Raw genomic sequence first — 23,798 nt, 5'->3', positions numbered from 1 at the left:
GGATGGGAGGAGATGTAGTAGTAGTAGCAGCAGCAGCAGTAGTATTGTTACAATAAGAATTATTACTCTGGGCTATATGCTTGCAAACACTGGAGAGTTTTGTATGTTGCCTTAAAGGAAATAGGAAAGCTAAATATTAAACTGCCAACTTGAATGACATGTCTTTACATGAAAATAAAATTGCATTTGCCTGTTCACTAAATCTGGCAAATTAATGCCTGTTCCTGTGGGGGGGGGGGGGGGGCATGACTGCACATGCAGAAAGGGAAATTCAAGGCCCATACTAAAAATAAATCAACCAAACATACCATTGTATTCATATCATTGAAAAACTGATAGTAATATAGTTGGTTTTTACTAGAAAGCCTGTCAGCAGAAGACAATTTATAGTCAATGCCATTCTTCCCAACTATTCAATGTTGTAGATGTGTCTGTTCAGCAAAATGAAGACACTGTTCTCAGTTCAGTTTGTCTCAGATTAAAATTGTTTTTATTGAAAATCTTGCGATAATCTCCTATAGTTTTCTGCGGCAGGTGTTGTTAATACTGAAGCAGCTGAAGTCAGTATTTTTCATGGTTTCATTACTATTACATTTCCATGGTATGTGATTCTTTCCAGAACAGCTACATGCATTACTCATTTCAGTCATTAGAGCTCAAAGTAAACTGAGCTTTAAAAGCAAACTTAGATTGAATGTCAGCTTCGTATAGCAAATCATTTAGAAGATTTAAAATGCTTTGTAACATTAAACTTTGTATCGGTGTTCTTAACCATAGTGTTGTTCCAGTAGATGGGATTTTGAGAACTCTTGTATTGAAACTGAAGATAAAATTGGTTTACCTTGATCTGTTTTTCTCTCTCCCAATTATCTAATTGAACATGTTGATCTATTAGGAGAAAGGTCAATTCTATTTAGCAGAACAGTTTGAACTATTGTGCTTGAGTGTCTCCTATTCAACTAGGGTATCCACATGAGAAGCATGCCCTATTTTAATTTAGGCAAGTTGCAGACCTTTGGCTTAACTTTGGGAAAAATATTAGCTAACCCGTCCAGACAGAGAAGTTGGATTGTCACAGTAACATTTTGCATGTATTTCAATACTACAGGCAGTCCCTGACTTACAAGCAACTCATAGTTAAGAACAGGGGTGAGACAACAGGAAGTGAGATAAATCTTCCCCTAGGAAAGGAAATTCAGTTCTGAAAGAGTTATGGGGAAAAAGTGTCTCCACTGAAGCTTTCTCGCCAATCCTTGTTTCAACAACAAGCCATTTTTTTTTCAAAATTCAATTATTACAGGGACAGAAAGTGAGGTGAAATATTTTGAACAGGGCAACAGACAGCAAAACAAACACCACATGATGTTAACCCTTCCTATGCTATCCAAAGCTAATATATAATTTTAGCTGGAGTTACACTTTTAAAATGTTCCTGTTCCAACTTACATACAAATTCAACTTCAGAACAAACCTACAGAACCTATCTTGTTCATAACTTGGGGACTGCCTGAACTTACACAGCCCACAAACACAGCACTTCTTTTTTAAAGCAATGTGAGGAGTAAAATTGAACTTGTTAGTAAGGTCTACCCTCCATATTCACAGATTCACCATCCACGACTTGAAACACACACACACCCAAATCCCCAAAACAAACCTTGATTTTTTTTTACCATTTTATATACAGTACACAGTTTTATTACAGCATTGTATATAATGGAACTTGAGTTTCCATGGATTTTGGTATCCACACGGATTCCTGGAAGCAAACCCCAGAAGATACCAAGAGCTCTCACTATGCTAGCTTTCTAAAGTTGTAGTCAGAACAAAACAAATCCTCAAGAATTTGGGTAATCACCTAGTTAGCTGAGTGATTGTAGGACAAGTCAGAGGACAAGACTGCAGCTTTCCCCATCTTAATACTATAGATCAGGCCTGCAAAACCTGTGGCCCTCTAGTTGTTGGGGACTCCCAACTATAAGAAGCCCTAGCCAGTTTGTCCAATTAGTTTGGAATTCTGAGGGCTAATGCCCAAAACACTGGGAAGAACACAGGTTGTCACACCTGCTGTAGATGTATGTCACTCTCCCTAGTCATGAGATGTAATTTGCAACTAGGAGGGAGAACCACTTGGAGGGCAAGAGCTCAGTGTCCCCCTCTAGTGGACTGATATTTCCAAGTTTCAACAGTGGAAATGCTTTTCGACCCTTCGGGATGCTTACTGAGACACAGAATTTAAAAATCCCTTGTTTAGTATAATCTCTCAGATGGCTTCCTTCTTATGCTAAGATCAGATTATTGTTTAAATAATAGAATTTATATTGAGCTTGAGAAGTACATAACCATACTGTATATACTAAAAATATGAACTTCAAATGAACCTGTCATAACAGTGAGCTTGGATTTCACAATTTCATGGCCCACATTGTAAGAGAAAAATGTTTTCCATATTAGCGTAAATAAGTGTTCTGCTCTCAGCATTTTTTGGCAGTATGCAAAGGTTGAAAGTATCTGACTTCATCCAAGGACAGTTGTTGATGCTCAATGTGGTATTCCTTTCTCAGGCTACCTTTGTGTTGAAGCAAAATCTTGCTTTGAAGCAAAATAGCAAAAGATGGCATCTGTTTTGGCAACATTGTTCAGATCTCAAACCAAAGAACAGAAAGGAGATTTTACAGTAAAGATGAAATATGATCTCATTTGCATAAGTATTTCCAGCAATCTAGTTTATCCCAAAACAAACTGCCTCAACTGATAATCACTTAGAAATGAACTTTAGCATAGTAAACCATTGTTATTGTTGTTGTTATTATTACTATTATTATATGTGAACATTAAAATGGGATTAAATATAAACAGTATTTTAAAAGTTCCTAATTAAAAACCATTACAACAAATTCAAAGTTAAAAACCATAGCACCCCCAGAATTGATCCTTAAAACCTTCATTTTCAAAAGCCTGTCTGAATAAAAAGGTTTTAGCCTGCCACCGGAAAGACAGCAGGGAGGGGGCCATTCTGGCTTCCCTGGGCAGGGAATTCCAGAGTCGAGGGGCAGCCACTGACAAGGCCTGCTCTCACATCCCCACCAATAGATCTTGAGATGGAGGTGAGACCAAGAGAGGGGTCTCTCCTGAAAACCTCAGGGCCTGGGCAGGTTTGTACAAGGGGATGCGGTCAGCCAAATAGCCTGGGCCTGAACCGCTAAAATCTTAATGTGGGGTACCTCTCTTTCCAATGAAATCTTATGAAATGAGAAGCACATTTATTAGAATCCAAAATATTATTTATATCAACTCTTGGCAATGGGTTGTTCTGTGATGAAATATAACTTAACACAACCATGTCCTCTTCATAAATAATATTTGTACGTGTATAAACATGTATTTTATTACAGATTTTGATAGATAATATTTCCATTAAGAAGAGAGTGTGACATTTTGTAATGTGAAAACTTTTTACCTGCACCATTAAGAACATTTTAAAACATAAAATGTTTGTTAAAGCAGATGGAACACTATAATTGTTTTCTGAAAAGCGACTCGAGAAATTAATCCTGCCTGTTATTTTGAATTATACATTTGTTGAAAGGGATGGTAGCAGTTTAACAGACTTGCACATTGTTAGAAAAAATGTAATCATGAACAAGGCTATTAAGATGCTAACATTGTATCATTTCTTGTAGACAATACAGTTAATGAAGAAAGGAATGGCTCTACAGATAAAACTTCATTATACGTGACTGGATCTGAGGGTGATCAGACTTCACAGGTCAGAATGCCTAACTTTAAAGTTGATTAGAAAAATATTTCAGCGGATTTTAACAGCTTTAATATTAAGTAATTTAAACTATTGTTTTCTATTTTGTATTATCTTTCGAATTGTCATAAGTTATCCAGAGAAAAAGGACACTTTTAGAGTAAGAAATGAGAGGAACTTATTTTCAGTGCTTTAATGGAAATAATTTCACTGTTTCAAATGAGGATAAATTTAAATCATAAGTTTGTCATGTTAAAGCATAAAAGTATTCTGAATAATGTGAAATTATATAAAGCTTTTTAAAACATTTAAAATGAATTGGTAATGGTATAAATAGACTAAATATAGCATCCAGTTTCTTTGAAGTCTTTCTAACTGCCCTTGTTTTACTGTTTTTTTGATTTCTTGATGTTGATGCATTTATTGTATTTTTAATGGTGCTATGTTATGTTGTTTTATATTTTGTTATATTGTATTGCTCTGGGCATGGCCCCATGTTAGCCGCCCCGAGTCCCCGTTGGGGAGATGGTGGCGGGGTATAAATGAAGTTTTATTATTATTATTATTATTATTATTATTATTATTATTATTATTTATTTATTTTCAAGAGAGGCGGAAGAGAGGCTTATAAATATATTAATATCGAATTGTATTGTGATTGGACAGGTATTCTTATGCCATGAGAGTTCTGTTGGCCAGAACTGTAAAGTCATTTACTTGGATAGTTGAGCATTCCATTATGTTCTTTTAGGTTTTCCCTTCTCCCTGTTAGTAATAGGTCTTTTTAATCATAATATATCTACAGACATTTGATTATAATTAATATGGATCTGCACAAGTGACCTCGTTTGTTATAAAGGAATTTATTTGTGAGATTCTTACTTGTAGTTTATATAATAATAATTTCAGGAATATAATTTCAAGAAAAAAGCATGTATGATTGATAAGTGTTTTTTTAAGTTTGTTGATTTAGCTATATCTACCTAAGAGGCAAGCTGCTTTTAAATATAAAAATAGCATGTCTCTTTGTTAGGCATTCCTGTAGTGAAGTATCAAACTAAATTATGGTAGTACAGGTTGAACATTATCACACATTTTAATTCTTAATACAAGTTCGTGCATCACTTATACAAAATTCAGAAAAAACTCCAAAATCCGAAATTGTCCACATGGGTGGCTGTGATAGTGACCCCTTTGCTATCTAATGGTTCAGTGTACACATAATTCATCTCATGCACAAAATTATTATGAATATTATATAAAATCATCTTCAGGCTATGTGTCAAAGGTTCACTACACGCTCAGTTAATTGGCACCCATGAAGATTGGTAGATGCCAGATAAATGTGATAAATGTAGTTTCCGATTGTTTGAGAGTTCCTATTTAAAAATAGGCCTAACTAATACTATGCCCCATACTATACCATACTGTAAACTCTATATTATTAATATTTATTTATTTATTTATTTATTTATTTGTTTATTACTTTCCTTGTGGCTCGAGGCGGGTTGCAATATCGCTCAAGGTACACAATCATCTAAAAACATTCTACAAAATACACATATTAAAACATACTTCTACAAAATAAATAATAAAATACACAGAACAAAGATGAAACATAAGACGCAAGTTTACAATTTGTGATTTAAACTGCCAGGTAAATCTTCCAGAAGACATAGGACTTTAGATGATTTTAAAATTCTGATAGCTCATTTAGTTGTCAAGTCCTTTCCAGACAGTCGTTCCACAGTCTTGGGGTAGCTGGTGAAAAGGTCCTCTGGGTGACAGTTGCCAGTCAAGTTCTGTCAGGCTGGAGTAGCTGCCCTCCAAGGGACCTAGGTGTGCAGATTGTATGGGGGAAGGCGATCCTGTAGGTAACCTGGACCCAAACAATGTAGGGCTTTAAAGGTCAACATTTTGCTTTGCTCGGAAACGTATTGACAGCCAGCGGGGTGACTTTAGGATAGGTGTAATATGTTCATTCCTGGATATTTCTATAACCAATATGGCTGCTGTATTTTGAACCTACTGGAGTTTCTGAACTTAGTACAAAGGTAGCCCAATGTAAAGCGCATTGCAGAACATACATTAATTTCATATTTAGACTTGGGTCCCATCTCCAAGACATCTTATGCACATACATGCAAATATGGGTATTCCAAAATAAATAAAAAATGAAACCCAAAGCACTTCTGGTCCCAAGCATTTTGGATGAAGGATACTCCTCCTGTACATATAATCTATGGGTATATTGTTTTGTCTTTGAACTGTTGATGGTGCCATAGATTAAATTATAATCAATGTAAACCACATTGAAATAATCAATGCACAAGTTGTAGTCTCTTAGGAACAAAACATTGTTATCAATCTGTCTAATCTGAAGGTTCCCTTGTCTCACAACATTACTATTAACATAATTTTACTATAAGATGTTCCTTATGAAGAGTAGGATATCATTTTAATTTTAAATTAACTAATGAACTAATACCTTAAAATCTGAAAGAAGGAGGTATGTTTACAGATCACCTGCATATTCACAGTAAAACAATATAAAATCTAATGCAACTATCTCACTTTTATTCCTATGTGAAAAGTGACTCCCTCTTTCAAATAGAACATATCAAAGGCAGAGATGTTGGTTCTCTTTGTGCCAAAACAACTAAAAATGTGTCAGACTTTCCAGTGAAAAAAGTGACATTAAATTAGTTGTGTATTTCAGAAACATGTCACTTTGTTTTATTTATTGTTTTACAAAAGAACTACCTCTGACATTCAATAAGCAGTAAAGTGTTATTATGTTAGACCTATTCTTTTAATGGGGGGTGTATTTGATAACATTTATGTAGTTGTCAACCAAAGAGAAAGTGATAGAGACATGTTAGACATGTTTCTAAGAAAAGAGTAACATTGAAAATTGTATAACAAAGATAATGGTCTTAATTTAGTACATACAACTAGACAGTAATAGCTTTGGAAATTGACTGGGATCCAGAAGAGCTGATAATTTTTAAAAGGGTTATAGGGGCTCTGGGAAATGCCAAAGTTTATCAGTGTTGTGGATTCAGGCAAAGTAAAATTAACTGGGGAAATGAAAGGTTACAAATACAGTAGAGTCTCACTTATCCAAGCCTTGCTTATCCAAGCTTCTGGATTATCCAAGCCATTTTTGTAGTCAATGTTTTCAATATATCGTGATATTTTGGTGCTAAATTCGTAAATACAATAATTACAACATAACATTACTGCGTATTGAACTGCTTTTTCTGTCAAATTTGTTGTATAACATGATGTTTTGGTGCTTAATTTGTAAAATCATAACCTAATTTGATTTTTAATAGGCTTTTCCTTAATCCCGCCTTATTATCCAAGATAATCGCTTATCCAAGCTTCTGCCCGCCCGTTTAGCTTGGATAAGTGAGACTCTACTGTAGTTGGTTGCCGATGGGAGGGAAAATCAGAAGCCTATTGGCATTAGAAACAAGAAAGAGTGACTCTGTCCATAAAAGACTATTGCCAAGAAAAATAAGGAAGGCAAAATCCACAAACAAATTACAGGAAATTAGGAATCATAGAAATTATGTTTGTGTGCATAGCTTGATGAAAGCGCTGAAACGATGACTAAAACATACCATTTTCATTTTTCTTTTTTATTACAATTTCTCTTTAAAACAGGATGTAGATGGGCAGCTGCCCAGCCTCAAAATCTGTTGCTAATTTAATTTGGATTTGGTGATCTCATGAAATAATCTAAAATGGCAGGTAGCAATAATAAAGTTGATCATGGATGTCCCCTGAAAACTATTTTCAGTGTATTTACACCAATGTCTGTGTCCTTGAAATTATTCTCATGGAAGGAAATGTTTGAAAAGCTATTACAGTGGGACTGGTTATCCATCTAGCTTTTTCCAAACATGTATGAACAGAAACTACTAGTGACTGCCCAATTAAGCATCCCAGGAAGGCTCATTATTTTTCTGCTCTTTATGTTACTTGTCTCTATAAATATTGTCCTAGAATAAGGACAATAATAAGATTCAGTGACCATCTAGCAGGGAATAATTCTGGATATTTCTATAACTTGAGGAAAATTAGTATTTCTTTTAATTTTGAAGCATATTTCATTTTATGTTATTTGCAAAGGGTAAAGGAAAGGAGGTACTGGGCAGAAGAGAAACACACACAAAAAGAAAAGAGAAACTGGCTTTGTGGGCACCTGCAACATCACTTACCATATAGATCAGTTCCTTCTCTTCCTGTGTGCCATCTTTGTCTATTCCCCCCCTCCCCATACATCCCTTCATTGCCCAGGCAAAAGAGATGTTTGCAGCGCACAGAAAGATGAGCCAGATCTGTAGGGAAAATGAAGTGTCATGCAGGGTAGTATCCTGCTCTCCCTGCATGCCACAAATGCCTATTTCACCCAGGCAAAGGAAGAGGCGGTATCTGGCAAAACAGAAACACACAGCACACAATCATCCCTTCGTGCTCACCTGCTGGGCATGGGTTGCCAAGTGACACAAGATCATGAATAATCAAAACCACAGATGTGAAAACTGTGAAAGTGGAGGGACAAGTGTAATTCCATTGTTTATCTTTTGGTCTTTAAACTTCAAAAATTAAAAAAAATATATATGAAATAGAGGAGAAAGTATTAGAAAACTAAATCAAATGATGCTATCAGACAATATTTTATCACCTTTATTTCACATAGGACACCAGAAAACACATGTGATGTTTAAATAGGGGAACCTGGCTTTGTAGGATAACATCTGACTTTATTTTTTAACACAGGTTTAAAGCATTGACATGATCAAATATACAATTTTTCCTCTGTGTAGAACCATGAACATTTTTCTATAACTTTCATAATCACTAATAGCATAGTAATAAAAGATGTGAAACCATTTTTGTTGAGGCTAGCAACCATAGGAGAATGAAGTGTCAGCATGGTACAACAAATGGGCAGAGGATAAAAGAAATGCATCACTTTAGCTGGAAAACTTTTAGACATTGACTGATATTAAATCTTTGTTTTCCTGTCTGTTACAAAGAACAAGCTGTGAAACTGATGAATGTCTGTGTTATAAGCTGTGCCCTGAAATAGAAACAAAATGCCTGTGTGGGTATGAATATACAAGAAGCCCAACTATTACTGAGTCATATTTCATGTATTTGCATGTCAATAAGTTCTTTGCAAAACATTGCACAAGATTATGCACCCAAGAACTTTCAACTTTGTCCCTTTGCAAATACCCTAATGTTTGTTTAATGTGTAGGAACCTGCCCAATACAATTGCATTTTGTTAAATACATTCCTGGGAGGTGTGTTCTCTGTTTCTTTCATGCTTGCTGTACAGTGTGTGAATATTTGTCCTGCAAACATACTCATACGCAGTATTTGGGAATAGCTTTCAGATGCTGGCTTGAATTTTTTTTCAACTGCTCATAAGGCTCATGTGAGAATGAAGCCTTAACCATAGTAATTATCTTGGGTCTAAACTCACCCACATTGATGTGGGCAAGGTCTTCAAGTTGCAATCTACAATAATGAACAAACATACTGACTTTTCAGTGATGCGCAATTCAGAGCAGTTTGCTGAGAGCTGAGACTTCTGGAAAACAATAACAAGGAGATAGAATTAAAAGTCACATGTTCTGCAAGTAGCTGACTGAAATAATCATATGGCTTATTAGAAATTGCTAGTGTCTTTATCTTTCAGATCTATTTTCCTTCTTTAATAAAAACAAAATTAAACAAATAAAGCAGAATCTTTGGTCAAGGAAAGTATTATTTATTTCCTTAGTATTGGTCAGTTGTATAATAAATCTTTGGAGAAGATTGTTAGGAAATAATCTGTTCTTCTTCCACTACTTTTTTTTTCTTAAATGATGCAAATGTGGCGTTTTTATAATGGCTAATATGCTAATAGTAAGATCAAATAGGATACAAACCATAGTTATAATGAACCCAGGCTCCAAGTCCTACACAGGCATGAGATTTATTGGATTGCGTTGGGACATTTATTAGATTGCTTTGTTCCTAACTTTGTTTCACGTTACGTTTGCTAGGACATTGAAAGGATGGTAAAACATAGAAATATGTTGTTCATTTCTCTACTAATAATAACTTGTTGTAGTGATTACATTTTTTTCAAATGGTGCTGGACTGTTGGATATAGGATTCTCTAGTTGATATTCACAACTTAATTTGCTATTACGTTCAGAACATATCCCCCATGATATTCTACCATGGGGGATATGTTCTGAACTTAATAGCAAAATGTATTGAATGAACAACTTCTGGTGGAAGCATACCATAGAGTTGTGCAGGGGGTCCCAGGAAATGCCTAGAGAGGACTGTAAGTAGTATTATTATTTTATTATCATCATCATCATCATCATCTTTATTTATACCCCGCCTTTCTCCCCATGGGGACTTAAGGCATCTAACACTCTACACTAGACAAGTTTAAAAGGTGCAATACAAAAGTTAAAAAGCAATTAAGCAGTAACAGTGTGGTAAAAACAAAATTAAATACAGTAAATACACTAAAATGTCTTTTAAAACTCATATTCCCCCCAGTACCACTCACAGCACCCCCTAAATTAAAAACCACAGCACCCTCTGAACTTATCTTAAAAACCTTCTTCATTAAAAGCCTATCTGAATAAAAAGCTTTTAGCTTCCCACCGGAAAGACAGTGGGGAGGGCGCCATTCTGGCTTCCCAGGAGTCGAGGGGCAGCCACCGAGAAGGCCCTCTCATTCCCATCAACCGGGCTTAAGATGGAAGTGGGACTGAGAGAAGGGCCTCTCCTGAAGTTCTCAGGGTCTGGGCAGGTTCATTCAAGGGCATGTGGTCAGCCAAATAGCCTGGACTTGAACTGTCTAGGGTTTAAAGGTCATAACCAGCACTTTGAATTGTGCCTGTAAACAGACTGGCAGCCAGTGGAGCTGCTGCAATGGGGGTTGTCCGCTCCCTGTTGCCAGCCCGTTAGCAATCTGTCTTCAGCTCTTTTGACCAGCTGAAGTTTCCGAGTACTCTTCAGAGGTAGCCCCATGTAGAGCACATTACAGTAATCCAGTAATATATATATTCCCCCAGGACATGTTTGTGAGCCTTACAAAGTCCTGCTGTCGGATTCTGTGATATTCCTACATGAATATCCTATTCCTACTGTCGGATTCTGTGATATTCCTACAGGCAAAGAAACTATAGAATAACACCTGGCTTGAGGATGTATGTTTCCCAGATCAGTCTTACTTAGATGGAACATGCCAAAGCTTGGAATGAGATTGCTCCAGGAAAAGCAATGACAGGGTATTGGCTTTCTGTTTAAAGATAAATTCTGCTCTAAGTTACTGCCAAAGAAAACCAAGTTTTATATAAATCAAGGTCTTTAAAAAACTGCATATATTTGCATTTTCCTATATTTTCTGAAAGAACTCTACCCCTTTACCCTGTAGAAATCCTGTTGAAGTCTTTCTCTAGTTCCAGGAATTAATCAAGATACATTTTGTAGCCAGAAGGACTGCAAAGTCATTGTAAAGTAATAAAATCTGTTTTTTCCCCAAGACCATATGTAGTGCTTGAGAAGACAACATGGAATAGAAAGTGAACAAATATGTCTTGAGGTCAGTGTGGTGGACTCTTTGCTCCTCCTTGAATCAGTGAAAGGGTTGTATTTTCTGGGCCTCTGCAAAAAACAAAAACAAACATTGGAAACAGAGTAGAGAAAGATTAAAGAGTTAGTTCAATCAATGTTGGTACCCTGTTTGGGTCAAATATCTTGTGAGTAAAGTATTGACTGTTTTCTGCTGCAGTTCTTATGCTCATTTTCAGATCAATACTGAAAAGTTTCCAGTTGTGGTCTGAATTGTCAGTGAAATAATATATCCTAATAACTGCATTCCAGCTTTTGCCCTAATCATTGGTATTGGAAATATTTCCAGGGATCCTGGAGTTATTTGTTTATTGTTATCCCCGGCTCAAGAATGCAAGATTGTGTACATGATCCTCCTGTCCACTATTATCCCAACAAATAACTCTGTGAGATAGGTCAGGCTTAGGGAAAAATGCATGTGTACATATATGCAAACACAAGTATTCCAAAATCTGGAAAAGCCTGAAATCCAAAAGACCTTTAATTCCAAGGAACTTGGATAACCGATACTCAAACTGTACTACCTAGACCTTTAGGTAGTTTAGTTGGTCAAAAACTATTTGAACTCCCCCTCCCCCAACATTCAACGCTATAGCTGTTTTATTGTGATTTATGACTACACTGTGGAGTCACACCTCCTATTTAATTAGCATTTGTCTCTCTAGTTCAGTCTGTACCCTTAGGCTTCTCATTGTAGATTTGTACTATTGAATTCTTAAAAATGTAATTTATTGTTATGATGAGAACATTCCTGAAGGACAAAAATGCTTGTTTTTGTGGATGAATATTTGTCACACATTGTAAATAAATCAGAGTTTATAATATATAATGTGCATACCCAGCCTTGAATTATTTGAATTAATATTCTCCATTAGTTACAAATTGTGATGTAGCACTTATTTGTATGGGAAATATCTGAATAAAATGTTTTGCGTGGTCTGCATTTTTAGCAGTGGTGCAAGGTAGATGAATAAAGGAAAGGATGAAGTCAAATAAGCATGTCTAATATAGAACATCACATTCTCCAGACATAGTCATGTAAATAATGTTCTTGAGATAAAAGTATTGAAAGCATTTTAATAACCTTGACTTTGTGCAATACAGTTTTGTTGTGATATGTGTGTTGGAACCGGTTTGGCAAGTTATCAAAATTGATAAGGTGCTGTTAGGCTGCCCTGTACTTCCATATTTAGTACTACTAGAATTGGCAGTCTTGAGGTTGAAAGATACTGTCCTTGCTCTTGTCACAAATATGGTTTGTACAAAGAAGAGTAGGATACAGCTTATTTAATTGTTGTAGATGAAAAATAAAGGCTAACTTTCTGTCCACAAGATAGCCATATATAAATATATGATGCCTTGTAGTTTTTCCTCATCATTACTAGCTTTAAACCCATTGTTTCTAATTTAATTTATATTGATTTCTTATGCTTTTGTCTATTTATAGGAATTTTACATACCAATGAAAAATATTTGGCCAGGATCTAAAGTCCCAAGAAAATTAAATTATTTTAAAAAGAGCATTTGAATGTCCAAAACAAGTCCACAAGTGGCTTAAACATGTCTAAAGATTATAGGTTTCTTGGAGATCTAAATACTAGTGAATGGGTATTTGGCATTTCAGATGATCTAGTTTAGGCCTCATTCATAATGAATTATCCTTACTGCAGAATAGGTATTTTTCATTCATCCCATGAGATTTGCAGACATATTCAGGAGGCAGAGTAATCATATAAAATTAGTTGGTTAATTGTGTCTGGTACTAAACATTTTGAGTGCCAAGAATTCAGAGGTCTTCCCAACACTTACTGTCAGAAATCTGACAATAAGTGTTGGGAAGTGTTTTGAACCAACTCTCTTCTTGAGAAAAAAAAAGTTCTACTGTTAAGCCATGATTCTCTTCTTAATCAAGAATGTGCTGGAGTTTTAAAATCCTTAGGACTTTGAACTCAGTACAGATTGACCTTCAATTCCAGCAGACATATGTTTAATTAGTTTATTTATTTCAGAATAATTTTGGATCAAAAAGGACAACTTTGCCCATTGATGCCTTTGTGTTATTATCATAGACTGATTTTGTAATTTATTCTGTACTGGTGTTCTCCTATCACTGAAGGGAGGAGGAGGAAGAGGAGTGGTGGTGGTGCGAGGAGTGCTTTTTCAAGAAACATGCCCAAACACTTTTGGGCCCACAACTAATAAAACACTTATTTCTGACCCAGCCCTTTTGTTAGAAGTCCATTGATTTCTGTGGAGTTTTGTGCCAACTATGTGCTAACATTTTCCTATAATTGTAACTTTTGCATTACTTTACAGTTTTGTTCTGTATTTGAGATCATGTTGAAGTATGGCTCATGCCTGTTGATAGGCCTTAAATATAATTATATAACCTGAATACAAATAAACTAATCAACCTTGATACATAATAAAATATTGACGTCATGAAATTTTTATTTCTGTTTTGAATCTGTGGTAAAATGAAGCTATGGCACCATCTGAACATTCAGTTACATAGCTCAAAGAATAACTTTCCTATATCATGATGTTCTTTCATGGCATTTCATCAAGTCATTCTTCAGAAGAAAAAGTATTAATATGGAAAATAAATGCAATCATAATGAAAATTATCCCCAGATTGGATTCTCCCTGGGTTGGATTCGAACCGGCAACCTTCAGGCCAGCAACCCAACTTTGAAGGCATCAGTCCTGCCAGCACACGAGTTTAATCTACCGTGCCACCGGGGGCTTCTAATTAATCCCAAAACAGGCTATGTAGCCTTTACCAAGAATGTAACTGATGACAATCTATGCTGGATACTTGGTTACATACACATCATTTAGTTACATTGGTAGGTGTGCATCTGCTGACCTGAATATCCATCATAACCTTGCAAAGGCATTTGACACAGTGAATCACAGTGTTCTCTGGACCATCCTCCAAAAAAAATGGCTGTGGAGACTTACCCCTGGGTCTATCATGGAAGTCAGTCTCCACCGGCCCAATATCTCATTAGGCCCAGGCCTTTCAGGAAGGTTCAGATCTAATGAGATATTTAATTAATATTGAATAAACCAAGGAAACCTTGGTTTATTCCAAATTAATTCACTTTTCCCGGCGGCGTCATTTGGATGCCTCTGTTAAAAAATAAGAGGTTTCGCGGTTTGAGCCTATCTGAATGAGCCCACAGACAGAATACTCAGAACTGAGGTTGAAAAAGATTGCTTAGCAACCATATATTTTATATTTCTTTGAATCTTAAACAAAGACACCACACATTTGTATGAATTGAGTATGAATTGAAGAACTTTATTGAAAAAAGAAGAGGTGATCCATTCTTCCTCCTGGGAAAGCCCATCTTTTAACTCCTCCTAAGTTACAAATCAAAGAACATTTGCAACAATTCAGGAGGAAGGCAATGCAGAGAAGGCAAAAAAACCATTTCCACCCAGAGCCAATTTGGGGTCAACGGGGAAAAAATTCCTTCTTGGCTTCAATTCAGGCAACCAGCTGTGGCCTGCATTGCCTGGTTAAAAGATGAGAACACTGAAAAACCACCCATTGTGGAGCCCGCGGTTTCTGTTGCATTCGCAGTAGGCTTCCTCTGTCCAGGAAACTGCTCTGTCTTGAATATAGGTCTTCGGCTTCATCTGCTGATTAGGTTTCAGCTTGTTTGGAGGCCAAAACGAGAATGGAACCCACCTTCCTTCCTTTTCTTCTTTTTCTACATCCTCTCTCCTTCCCTCCTTTCCTTCCTTCCAGTCTTCCTCTGGTGCCTTAACCTTCCAAAGCTAGAACAGAGGAGGATGGATCCCACGCAAAAAAGCAACAACGTCATTGATTGGCGATGTTGCAAGTTCAGCCCAATGGGGCTCACCTTGATGGCATGGGGGATCCCAATGAAATAAGCTGAAGCCCTGCAGTTTGGAGCCCTGGGGAGACATAGTCTAAAAAGCAGCCTTATCCCAGCTGGGGACATACTTACCAGAAGGCACGAGAAATACTTTCCTGGATGGCTGCAAGTGAGCAAAGGAAGGGACAAGTGGCAAAATCTCTTCCAGAACATTCCATATTTGGCTCAGAATTGAAGAAAAATTCTCATTCATCTTTCGGTTTCAGTAGAAAATTTCTGATTTTCTTTTTCTTCCTGTAAGAATGAAAATAATGATAATTAATATTAATGTGAGATTTATGCCAAGTGAAGATGACACCATTCTCAAATCTGACATCATCTTTGTATGAATCTCTCTCTGTGATACTCCTGAACCAAGCCCCAAGTGAGACTGAAGTTAAAGATGTCTTTTCTGTCTCACATCCCAGCAAAAAAAGTAAATGTAAACCCATAAACACAAATATTTATACTTGCATGGCTAGATTATGACATCAGGAGGAGTTTATTGTAATGCTGGCTTAATTGTATGTTTGTGTGAGTTAGGTATCTTGCTTATACTGTATTTGAAAGCTCCTGTGCTGATGATACAATATTGAAATTTGTGAAGCACACTACAGCTCATGGTATACTACTTAAGGAAGATAGAAAAATAGCGTTTGTCTTCCTAGCATATTGAAGTTCTACACACAATAAAAGAGAAAAAGTTAATGAGAGCCATCTGATGTTTTAAGAACCATAGGGGCGAACCAGTAGTTATGGTTGTTCTCTCTTTCCCTCACTTACTTTCCATTCAGCTTTGCTTTCACGAAATGCATATGATTGTGTTGTTATAGTATATCATTTCCTTGAATTGCAGCAAAGAAATGTAAGGATGCAATGGAGGGGAAAAAGTAGAACATAACATTAAAAAGGAGGCAAATGTTGTTTGTATAATAGGAAGGTTTTTTTAAAAAGCAACAAAAAGATCAGATAGAAAGAGGAAAATTAGAGACGGGAGAGAAAGTGCAATATTGGTAGTAACAGACTGGGTACAATTCTATCTTAATGGCAGTCTCAGAATTGGTTTGATAAGCCAATAAATTTTACACAAAAATTATTCTCTTGCATACATATATATGATACATGAACAATTATTTATCTAAACCTTACTTACAGTAAGTCACAACAGCGGCTTGCAATTGGGTAAAGGGTTGAAGATCACTGGAGTCTTGCCTTGGGTATTTGATTCCACCCAACGAAACAAAGGGAAATCTTAAAGGGAAATGATATTTTTAAGAGGCCAGGGCCAACGGGGGAAAAAAAAGTCACCTATTTAATATAAGGCTGAATTGTGGAAAGAATCAGCTTTGAATGCGTAGTAATGTAGCTTTGGTATTTAATTATATCTGGTTATGTATTTATGTACACATTTTAGCAAAGGGTAGTGGTGGATTTGTTTCGCTTGTTTCAGTGAGTTCTGCTTTCTCTTTTTAAAAACCATCATGACTTATGAAATGTGAACTACAGTACATACATATGCTGGTTTCAAGGCAGGCATGTTCAACCTTGTTCAGCTTAATACATATGTATAGCCCCCAGCATCTTAGTGGAGGGAACATCTTCCCCATCAGAAGATCTCTCCTGGCATTTCAAGTAAAAGAATCACACTGTACTGAGAAGCAACACTCAGTGAAATAATTCATTGCCAATGATGTTAATTAGGGTGGCTATAGTTTAAAAACAAAAGCTTAACCTCTTTTGTTTGTTGAAGGTTCAGAATAGCATTTCTGTAAATCATTTATTAGTCCTTGCAATGCCACTGCATGAAACTCCATTATTGCCATTGTGGCATCTCTTTATATTTACTGAAGTCATTTCAGTTATACAAAAGGCAGATTCACAGGGGAATAGAAAGATAAAAAGTTTTCTGGTTTTTTTCTGGCTTTTTTTAAAAGTGCAGATACTTAGTACATCTTTTTCTTTACATTCTTTGTTAATATGGATCATTTTTGAAGTCTTATATTTATGCCACATCTAAGCTAGAGTGTTCCCAGGAGTGTAAATTAGTAAACAAACAGGACTATGGGATTTTGATTAGGCATTATTCAGATAAACAAGAGCAGTATGACTTAGTACATTTTCTGTTACTAAACAAAGAGTTGGTGTGTGCTTGATATGATCCAGACTGCCACACTATGTTTAATAAGGGCAACCCTGTATGGGATACATTATCTGAATCCCTTCGGGTGAGAAGGGCGGGATATAAATGTTGTTGTAAATAAATATCTGGGGAAAGATTTTCTATCTCCAAAAATAATGTTGTTGTTTTTTAACTTGGAAAGGGCAAGTATTCTTTAAGATAGAAGAATATTCTCAATGGAAGCTGAGTACTGTAAATGTAAACTAATGCACACTCATAGCATAATGAATTACTTGTGAGGAAAGATCTTGTAGGCTGACTTATGATTTAATGACAGAGGAGGGAATCATTTAAATGAATGCTGGGTCCTATAGAAAACTCATATCTTTTCATATCACTGACTCTTAAAATGCTAACTTTGTGTAAATGAGGTTTTTTCAAAATAAAAAAGCTAATTATTTAATGGCTGTGTAGATGTATTCAGTATTCAGAGAAGGTATTCAGGTTGTTACTAAAAAAAAAACCCATTGAGTTGAGCTCAACATTACTTTTATTTAGTACCGATCCGTTGAACTTAATGGAACTTCAGATAGTTGTCAAAGGCTTTCATGGCCGGGATCACAGGGTTGTTGTATGTCTTTCCGGGCTGGAACATGACCACAGAGCCCAAAAGACATACAACAACCCTGAACTTCAGTTAGTTGTGACGAACAAGTCCCATTCATTTAATTGGGTTTATCCCAGACCAGTGGCTCTCAACCTGTGGGTCCCCAGGTGTTTTGGCCTACAACTCCTAGAAACCCCAGCCAGTTTACCAGCGGTTAAGATTTCTCGGAGTTGAAGGCCAAAACATCTGGGGACCCACAGGTTCAGAACCACTGTCCTAGACAGTTCTAATTTTGGATTTGACCCAGTAGAGTCAACTTTGTGGGAGTAAGGGGTGTTGGAACCTCATGAAAGTAGGAAAAACACAAATATCATAACTTCCCCCCCCATATTTAACATGCTTGTTGGCTCTCAAGGTCCAGAACTTGCGATCAGTTATATCCATCCCCACATGGAGAGCACTTTTGCCAGAACAGTCACTTCTCTTTTACTTTCTTGGCAATGGTACTGAGCAAAGGGGACCAAACCATCTGCTTTTCCTCACCCACCTTGTAACTGGTAGACTTGTGCATTTGTATGGAATTACTTACGTTTTTGTTTGTTCCATTTATATGGCCCGTTTCCGTTTCTGTCTACCGCTTACAGAAATTGGTGTCTATACAAATGAGCTTTTTCGTCCAAGGTCTGGAAAAAAACCTAAAAATGTTCAGGTCCTGAGCTGGGCCTACAAGCCATCAAGTGTTTAATGGTTCGTAGGCCCTGGCTGCTGGGCATACGGTTGAGCGCTCAACTGTAGACCCTGCGAGCCAGACCTATGAGACATTGAGCACTCAATGTTCGTAGGCCCGGCAGGCAGGATCTATGAGCATTGAGCGCCCCGCACTTGGTTGACGGCCTTGTAAGGTAGGGCCTACAGCCAAGTGACGAAAATCAGCTGACCAAATGGCTACCATTCCCCTCTGCCTTTTGTTTCACTGTTTCTTTTCCCGTGAGAAATGGACGGAATGGTAAAAAACTATGAAATAAACAGATAACACAGGATTCGGCCCCTACACTAGTAACTAGACTGTGGAGGCCCATACTTCTCCCCCAGAATCTCTTTTCTAGGAGCGACACCTGAGTTTAGCTACTATCACTACTATGCTCTGATACCTGAGCCATGCCTCTCTGTCTGCCGCCACCTCTCTTTTTCCTTTCTCTTACGTGCAAGGAGGCATTTCTATGAAGTAGCAGAGGGGCAGGGCTTTACCCTCCCCCTCCTCATCCCACAGACGCTCTACTGGTGCTCCTGCTGCTCCTGCAAAGGGAACTGTTTCAGCTGCCAGGAGCAACTGCAGCCGCAGTCTCACATGCCCCAACCTGTGGTGTTCTCAGCATTACCTGGACAAAACAGATGCACATGGTGCAAACAGGAGAAGGAGGAGGGGGAGGAGCAGGACCCATGTGTCAACACCTCAGCTACCTCACTGTCCCACAGCCTAGTCCACTCTAGTTGCTGTCCCACTCATCACCTCCATTGTTGTGCTATGCCATTTTTAATAGGTACTTGCAAGCCTCCCTGCATATTCACAGTCTCAAAGAGTTTTGCAGTCCCTATTAAAATGTCATAGGGCAGCACCAGAAGCAGCGCAAATAATATGCAATTAATTGAATTCATGAAAATTAAACCTGCAAATGTGAAGGGCTGACTGTATTGCTACTATAGCTTAGCTCAACATGAAATATTGTTGTCCCTCCACATTTACAATTTTGAATTCACAGATTTTATTTAAAATGTTCTTTTTAGCAATCTTTTCATCCTTCAGGGTGACTCTGTGGTCAACTTCCTTCAATCATGCTGGAGGACCTACAGATTTCTAAAGAGAACACCTCTCTAGGAATCTCTAGTTCTTTCAGTGCAATTATTTGGTCAGCAAAAGTTAATCATAGAGTAATGCTGAAAGAATTAGAAATTCCTATAGAAGTATTCTCCTGGGCAAAAAATAGTAGTAGTGGATCTTTATTTGTGGTTTTTCACTTTTTTCAGGATTTTGTGCCGTAATTCCCAGAAAATGTGGAGGACTTACTGTATTAACATGACATATATTAATAATTTTGCAACTCTACATTGTGTGAAAAATCAAATTAAAAATTTATTTTTCTACTCTTTTGTTTCCTCAGACAAATTCAGGCGCTCAGTCAAAGTTGACAGACACCGAGGTGGACACAGAAAAAAATCAGAATGTGGAAGGCAGTTCTTCTACATTGGAACTTCTCAGTGATATACCTTTCACTCTTGCACCACATGTCTTAGCAGTACAAGATACCTGCAATGACTTCTCCAGACATTTGCTCTCTTGTGATGTAAATGACAATCTAACAAGATTTTGGTATGATTTTACACTAGAAAACTCAGTGTTGTGTGAGTCGTAATTGAGTCACTTAATTTAAATATGCACTTTGATCGCTTGAAGTAGTAGTATGTGCAGGTGTAACATGTTAAGTAGTCCTGTTTCTCTGTGATGTACCATCAGAACAGCGTCCAGTAAATATTAAAATTTCCCATCCTTTGTGATGTTTCTACTAAAGTACCTAATCTGGCAGCTCTGCTACAATAAATATAATTTGAATTCTTTAAAGCAATCTAGCAGGCATTTTCTTTTCTAAAAAGGCTAACCCATTATTAACATTAGTTCAGAGCAGGCTTTCACAATATTTTTACCCAGGAGGAATTCTTGAAATAATGTCCTTTTCTCAGGTAATCCCTGCATAGAATTATTGTATCTACAGCTAAAAACAATATTTGTCTAAGATTTACAACATAGTTTACTTTACACCATTTTATGAATCCATAGCACTGTTGCAAAGTGGAATCAAATTCTAATAGTAAAAATGGGAAAATGTATATCTGGGCACTAGCAAGAGTGCTCCAGTACAAATTTGGCACTTCTGATGCACAATAAGTACTTGTATTGTGCTTTGGCACTTCCAGACCCTAGCTGGTGTCTAAATGTGCACTGTGGAGCACTGGAAGGCACATTAATGCTTATTGTGTATCAAATCATAATGCATCAGTCACTCCACTGGCTATCACTGTGCAATGGATACCTGTATATTTGAATGCCATGAGTGCCCTTATGTGACTATGGACATTGTTAAACTATTCATTTCAGTTTTGTGCTTGAGAAACCCTGGTTTACACTTTATATTTTCTGAAATATATTTTCACATATTATATCAGTTTGCATTTTGATTTTATAAATGGACAGTGTGCGTGTGATGGTGAATAAATCATTTAATTTTGCTGAAATAGCTTTGAAATGCTGTCAACAGTAAATAAAATGAAAAAAATACTGAATAATCCACAACTCCATATGCAACTGATTTTATACATCCATGGTGCAAAATGTGTTGCAGCCACATTACTGTCTCTTGTCTTGGGGTTTTCAGAAAGTGTTTCATAGAAACATGCAGTTTTACATTTGTTGCTTACTCTCATTTCTACATATGGTCCTGATTTATGTTAATTAATTTTTCCATTGCAAACCTTCATAGCTACTAGATACATTAAAATCTGTGAGTGTATTGATGACCACTATTCATTTTTCAGTGAAAGATGGAAAAAGTGATTTAGCTATCTGGGATTTAACTGTTGGGAAACATCAGATAGTTTCATGTCCTCTGGATTAGATAATGTCATATTCGTTTCAGATCTCTTCATTTCACTTAATTATCTGTTGACTTTTTCTCATTATTGTGAAGTATATGAACAATTATTAGTTATATGAAAGATTTCTTTATTTTATTTTTTCCAAGGCGTTAGATGAGGAAAGGATATACTTGTACTGTGCCAAAGGTAAGGCTCTTAGAGGAAATGTGCAACGTGGGTATTTAAAAGCTTGAATTGTGTTTTTTTTCAGATTAATTTTCTTTAGTTTCAAAATATGGTGGTAAATGCAATAGATGAAAATTTTTATTCACTTCAGTTGTAAAAACTTAAGATTAAAAAAATGTGTGAAGTGTGTGTTGAATAAAAGCTATGTTTAAATGTGCTCTCCCTTTGTCTTTACATGTGAGATTTCTTTCTATGTTTATTTGATAACATGTCACAGGACTATAATAAAATTAGTAAATGAGAGATTATTTGTTTTTATTAAATGAAACATATTTCTTGAATGTCCTCATTTGTTACAAATTCTGTTTTATGATGCAAGTCTATCAACAGCAAAACTGTAAGAGGTGTTTTAGGGTAATTTTTTTATTTACCCAAAGGAAGGAACTAAACAATATTATTAGGCAGGTATAATGTATTCTGCATTTCCTGGCAAGTGGGGAGCATAATCCCTCTTTATCTGTGTGTATATCTGTGTTGTATATCAAATTAATTAAATTTAGCATGAAATCAATCAGAGTTTGGCCTCTTCAAAAACGATACTGCTACTATTACTAGTTTCACCGATAGATATTGTTGTAGAATTATTTTGTTGCATATATGCATGAGCACTCACAAATATGAGCAAATATAAATGCCCACACAGAAAGCATTCTATTATAATTTCTATTATAATTAAGACTAAGTTTCATAGTATATGATATGACCTTGGTTCCTGTAAAATTAATTTGTACAATGAATAAATTGTTATGTTGCTTGTTGGACTGTAGCTTTGGATTGTGTTGCTTGTTGTGAAATGCATTGTTAATGTATTTTGTAAAAATATGAAATCAATGGAAATACAAAACAATAAAAATGAACACTGTGAAATTGCCTTTGGAGTAGACCTTTATTAATTGTGCCATGTCAAAAGGGAGAAGATTTTTTTTAAAAAAAAATGGTAACGCTCATCAGCAAGAGTGTTTTTGAAGTATAGATATACCTATTCTTTAGTTATACTCCTTTAAAGAATCTTGTGCAGTCAAAGCAGCTACTGGGTTTTTTTTTGTATTTTTTACAGTATGTTGTTGCTTAGTTATAACATCATTGACTTGGCAACTCTAGAAGAGCTCACTATCTATGATTCTATTGGTACTGAGAATCAACCAGTAGAGGAAGAGCCAGCTGGAGAACAAGCCCTATGAGGAGAGGCTTAAAGAGCTGGGCATGTTTAGCCTGCAGAAGAGAAGGCTGAGAGGAGACATGATAGCCATGTACAAATACGTGAGGGGAAGTCATAGGGAGAAGGGAGCAAGCTTATTTTCTGCTGCCCTGCAGACTAGGACACGGAACAATGGCTTCAAACTACAGGAAAGGAGATTCCACCTGAACATCAGGAAGAACTTCCTCACTGTGAGGGCTGTTCGGCAGTGGAACTCTCTCCCCCGGACTGTGGTGGAGGCTCCTTCTTTGGAAGCTTTTAAGCAGAGGCTGGATGGCCATCTGTCGGGGGTGCTTTGAATGCGATTTCCTGCTTCTTAGCGGGGGGGTTGGATTAGATGGCCCATGAGGTCTCTTCCAGCTCTACTATTCTATGATTCTATACAACCATAAATAACAAAGGATCTGGGAAGATGAGATACAGAGGACCTCCTTTAATCTTTCCCTAATATACATTGTTCATTTACAACTTTCTACACTTTAAACACTTTCCAAGGCAAGGGCAGACATACATTCTCTACATCAGGTAACTTGGAGGATTCGATTATTATAGATTACATGAATGTTGGAAGCATCCAGAAGGAGATCCATATGATTGTAATTTGAAATAATATTGTGAATTCCTGTCTTCATCAGGAGCACATTCTTCACCAGCAACCATGGAGACAGTTTTATAATTGTTTCTGCAGCTT

The 23,798-nt window shown here is 36.6% G+C and overlaps 1 protein-coding gene across 1 annotated transcript in view; it reads left to right on the top strand.

Moving 5' to 3' along the window:
- The window catches only part of umad1 (UBAP1-MVB12-associated (UMA) domain containing 1), a 34,491-nt gene extending 11,711 nt beyond the window's left edge, over nucleotides 1-22,780 (top strand). The window contains exons 3-4 of the mRNA XM_062984527.1: nucleotides 3,684-3,769; nucleotides 20,196-22,780. Coding sequence (XP_062840597.1) covers nucleotides 3,684-3,769; nucleotides 20,196-20,447 — 338 coding nt within the window. The 3' untranslated portion in view covers nucleotides 20,448-22,780. The remainder of the gene's footprint in view (nucleotides 1-3,683; nucleotides 3,770-20,195) is intronic.
- The last annotated feature ends 1,018 nt before the right edge of the window (nucleotides 22,781-23,798 follow it).

Source organism: Anolis carolinensis, chromosome 6 (assembly GCF_035594765.1).
Source record: "Anolis carolinensis isolate JA03-04 chromosome 6, rAnoCar3.1.pri, whole genome shotgun sequence".
In the NCBI taxonomy this organism is placed as follows: Eukaryota; Metazoa; Chordata; class Lepidosauria; order Squamata; family Dactyloidae; genus Anolis; species Anolis carolinensis.
This window is presented reverse-complemented; position numbering and strand designations above follow the sequence as displayed.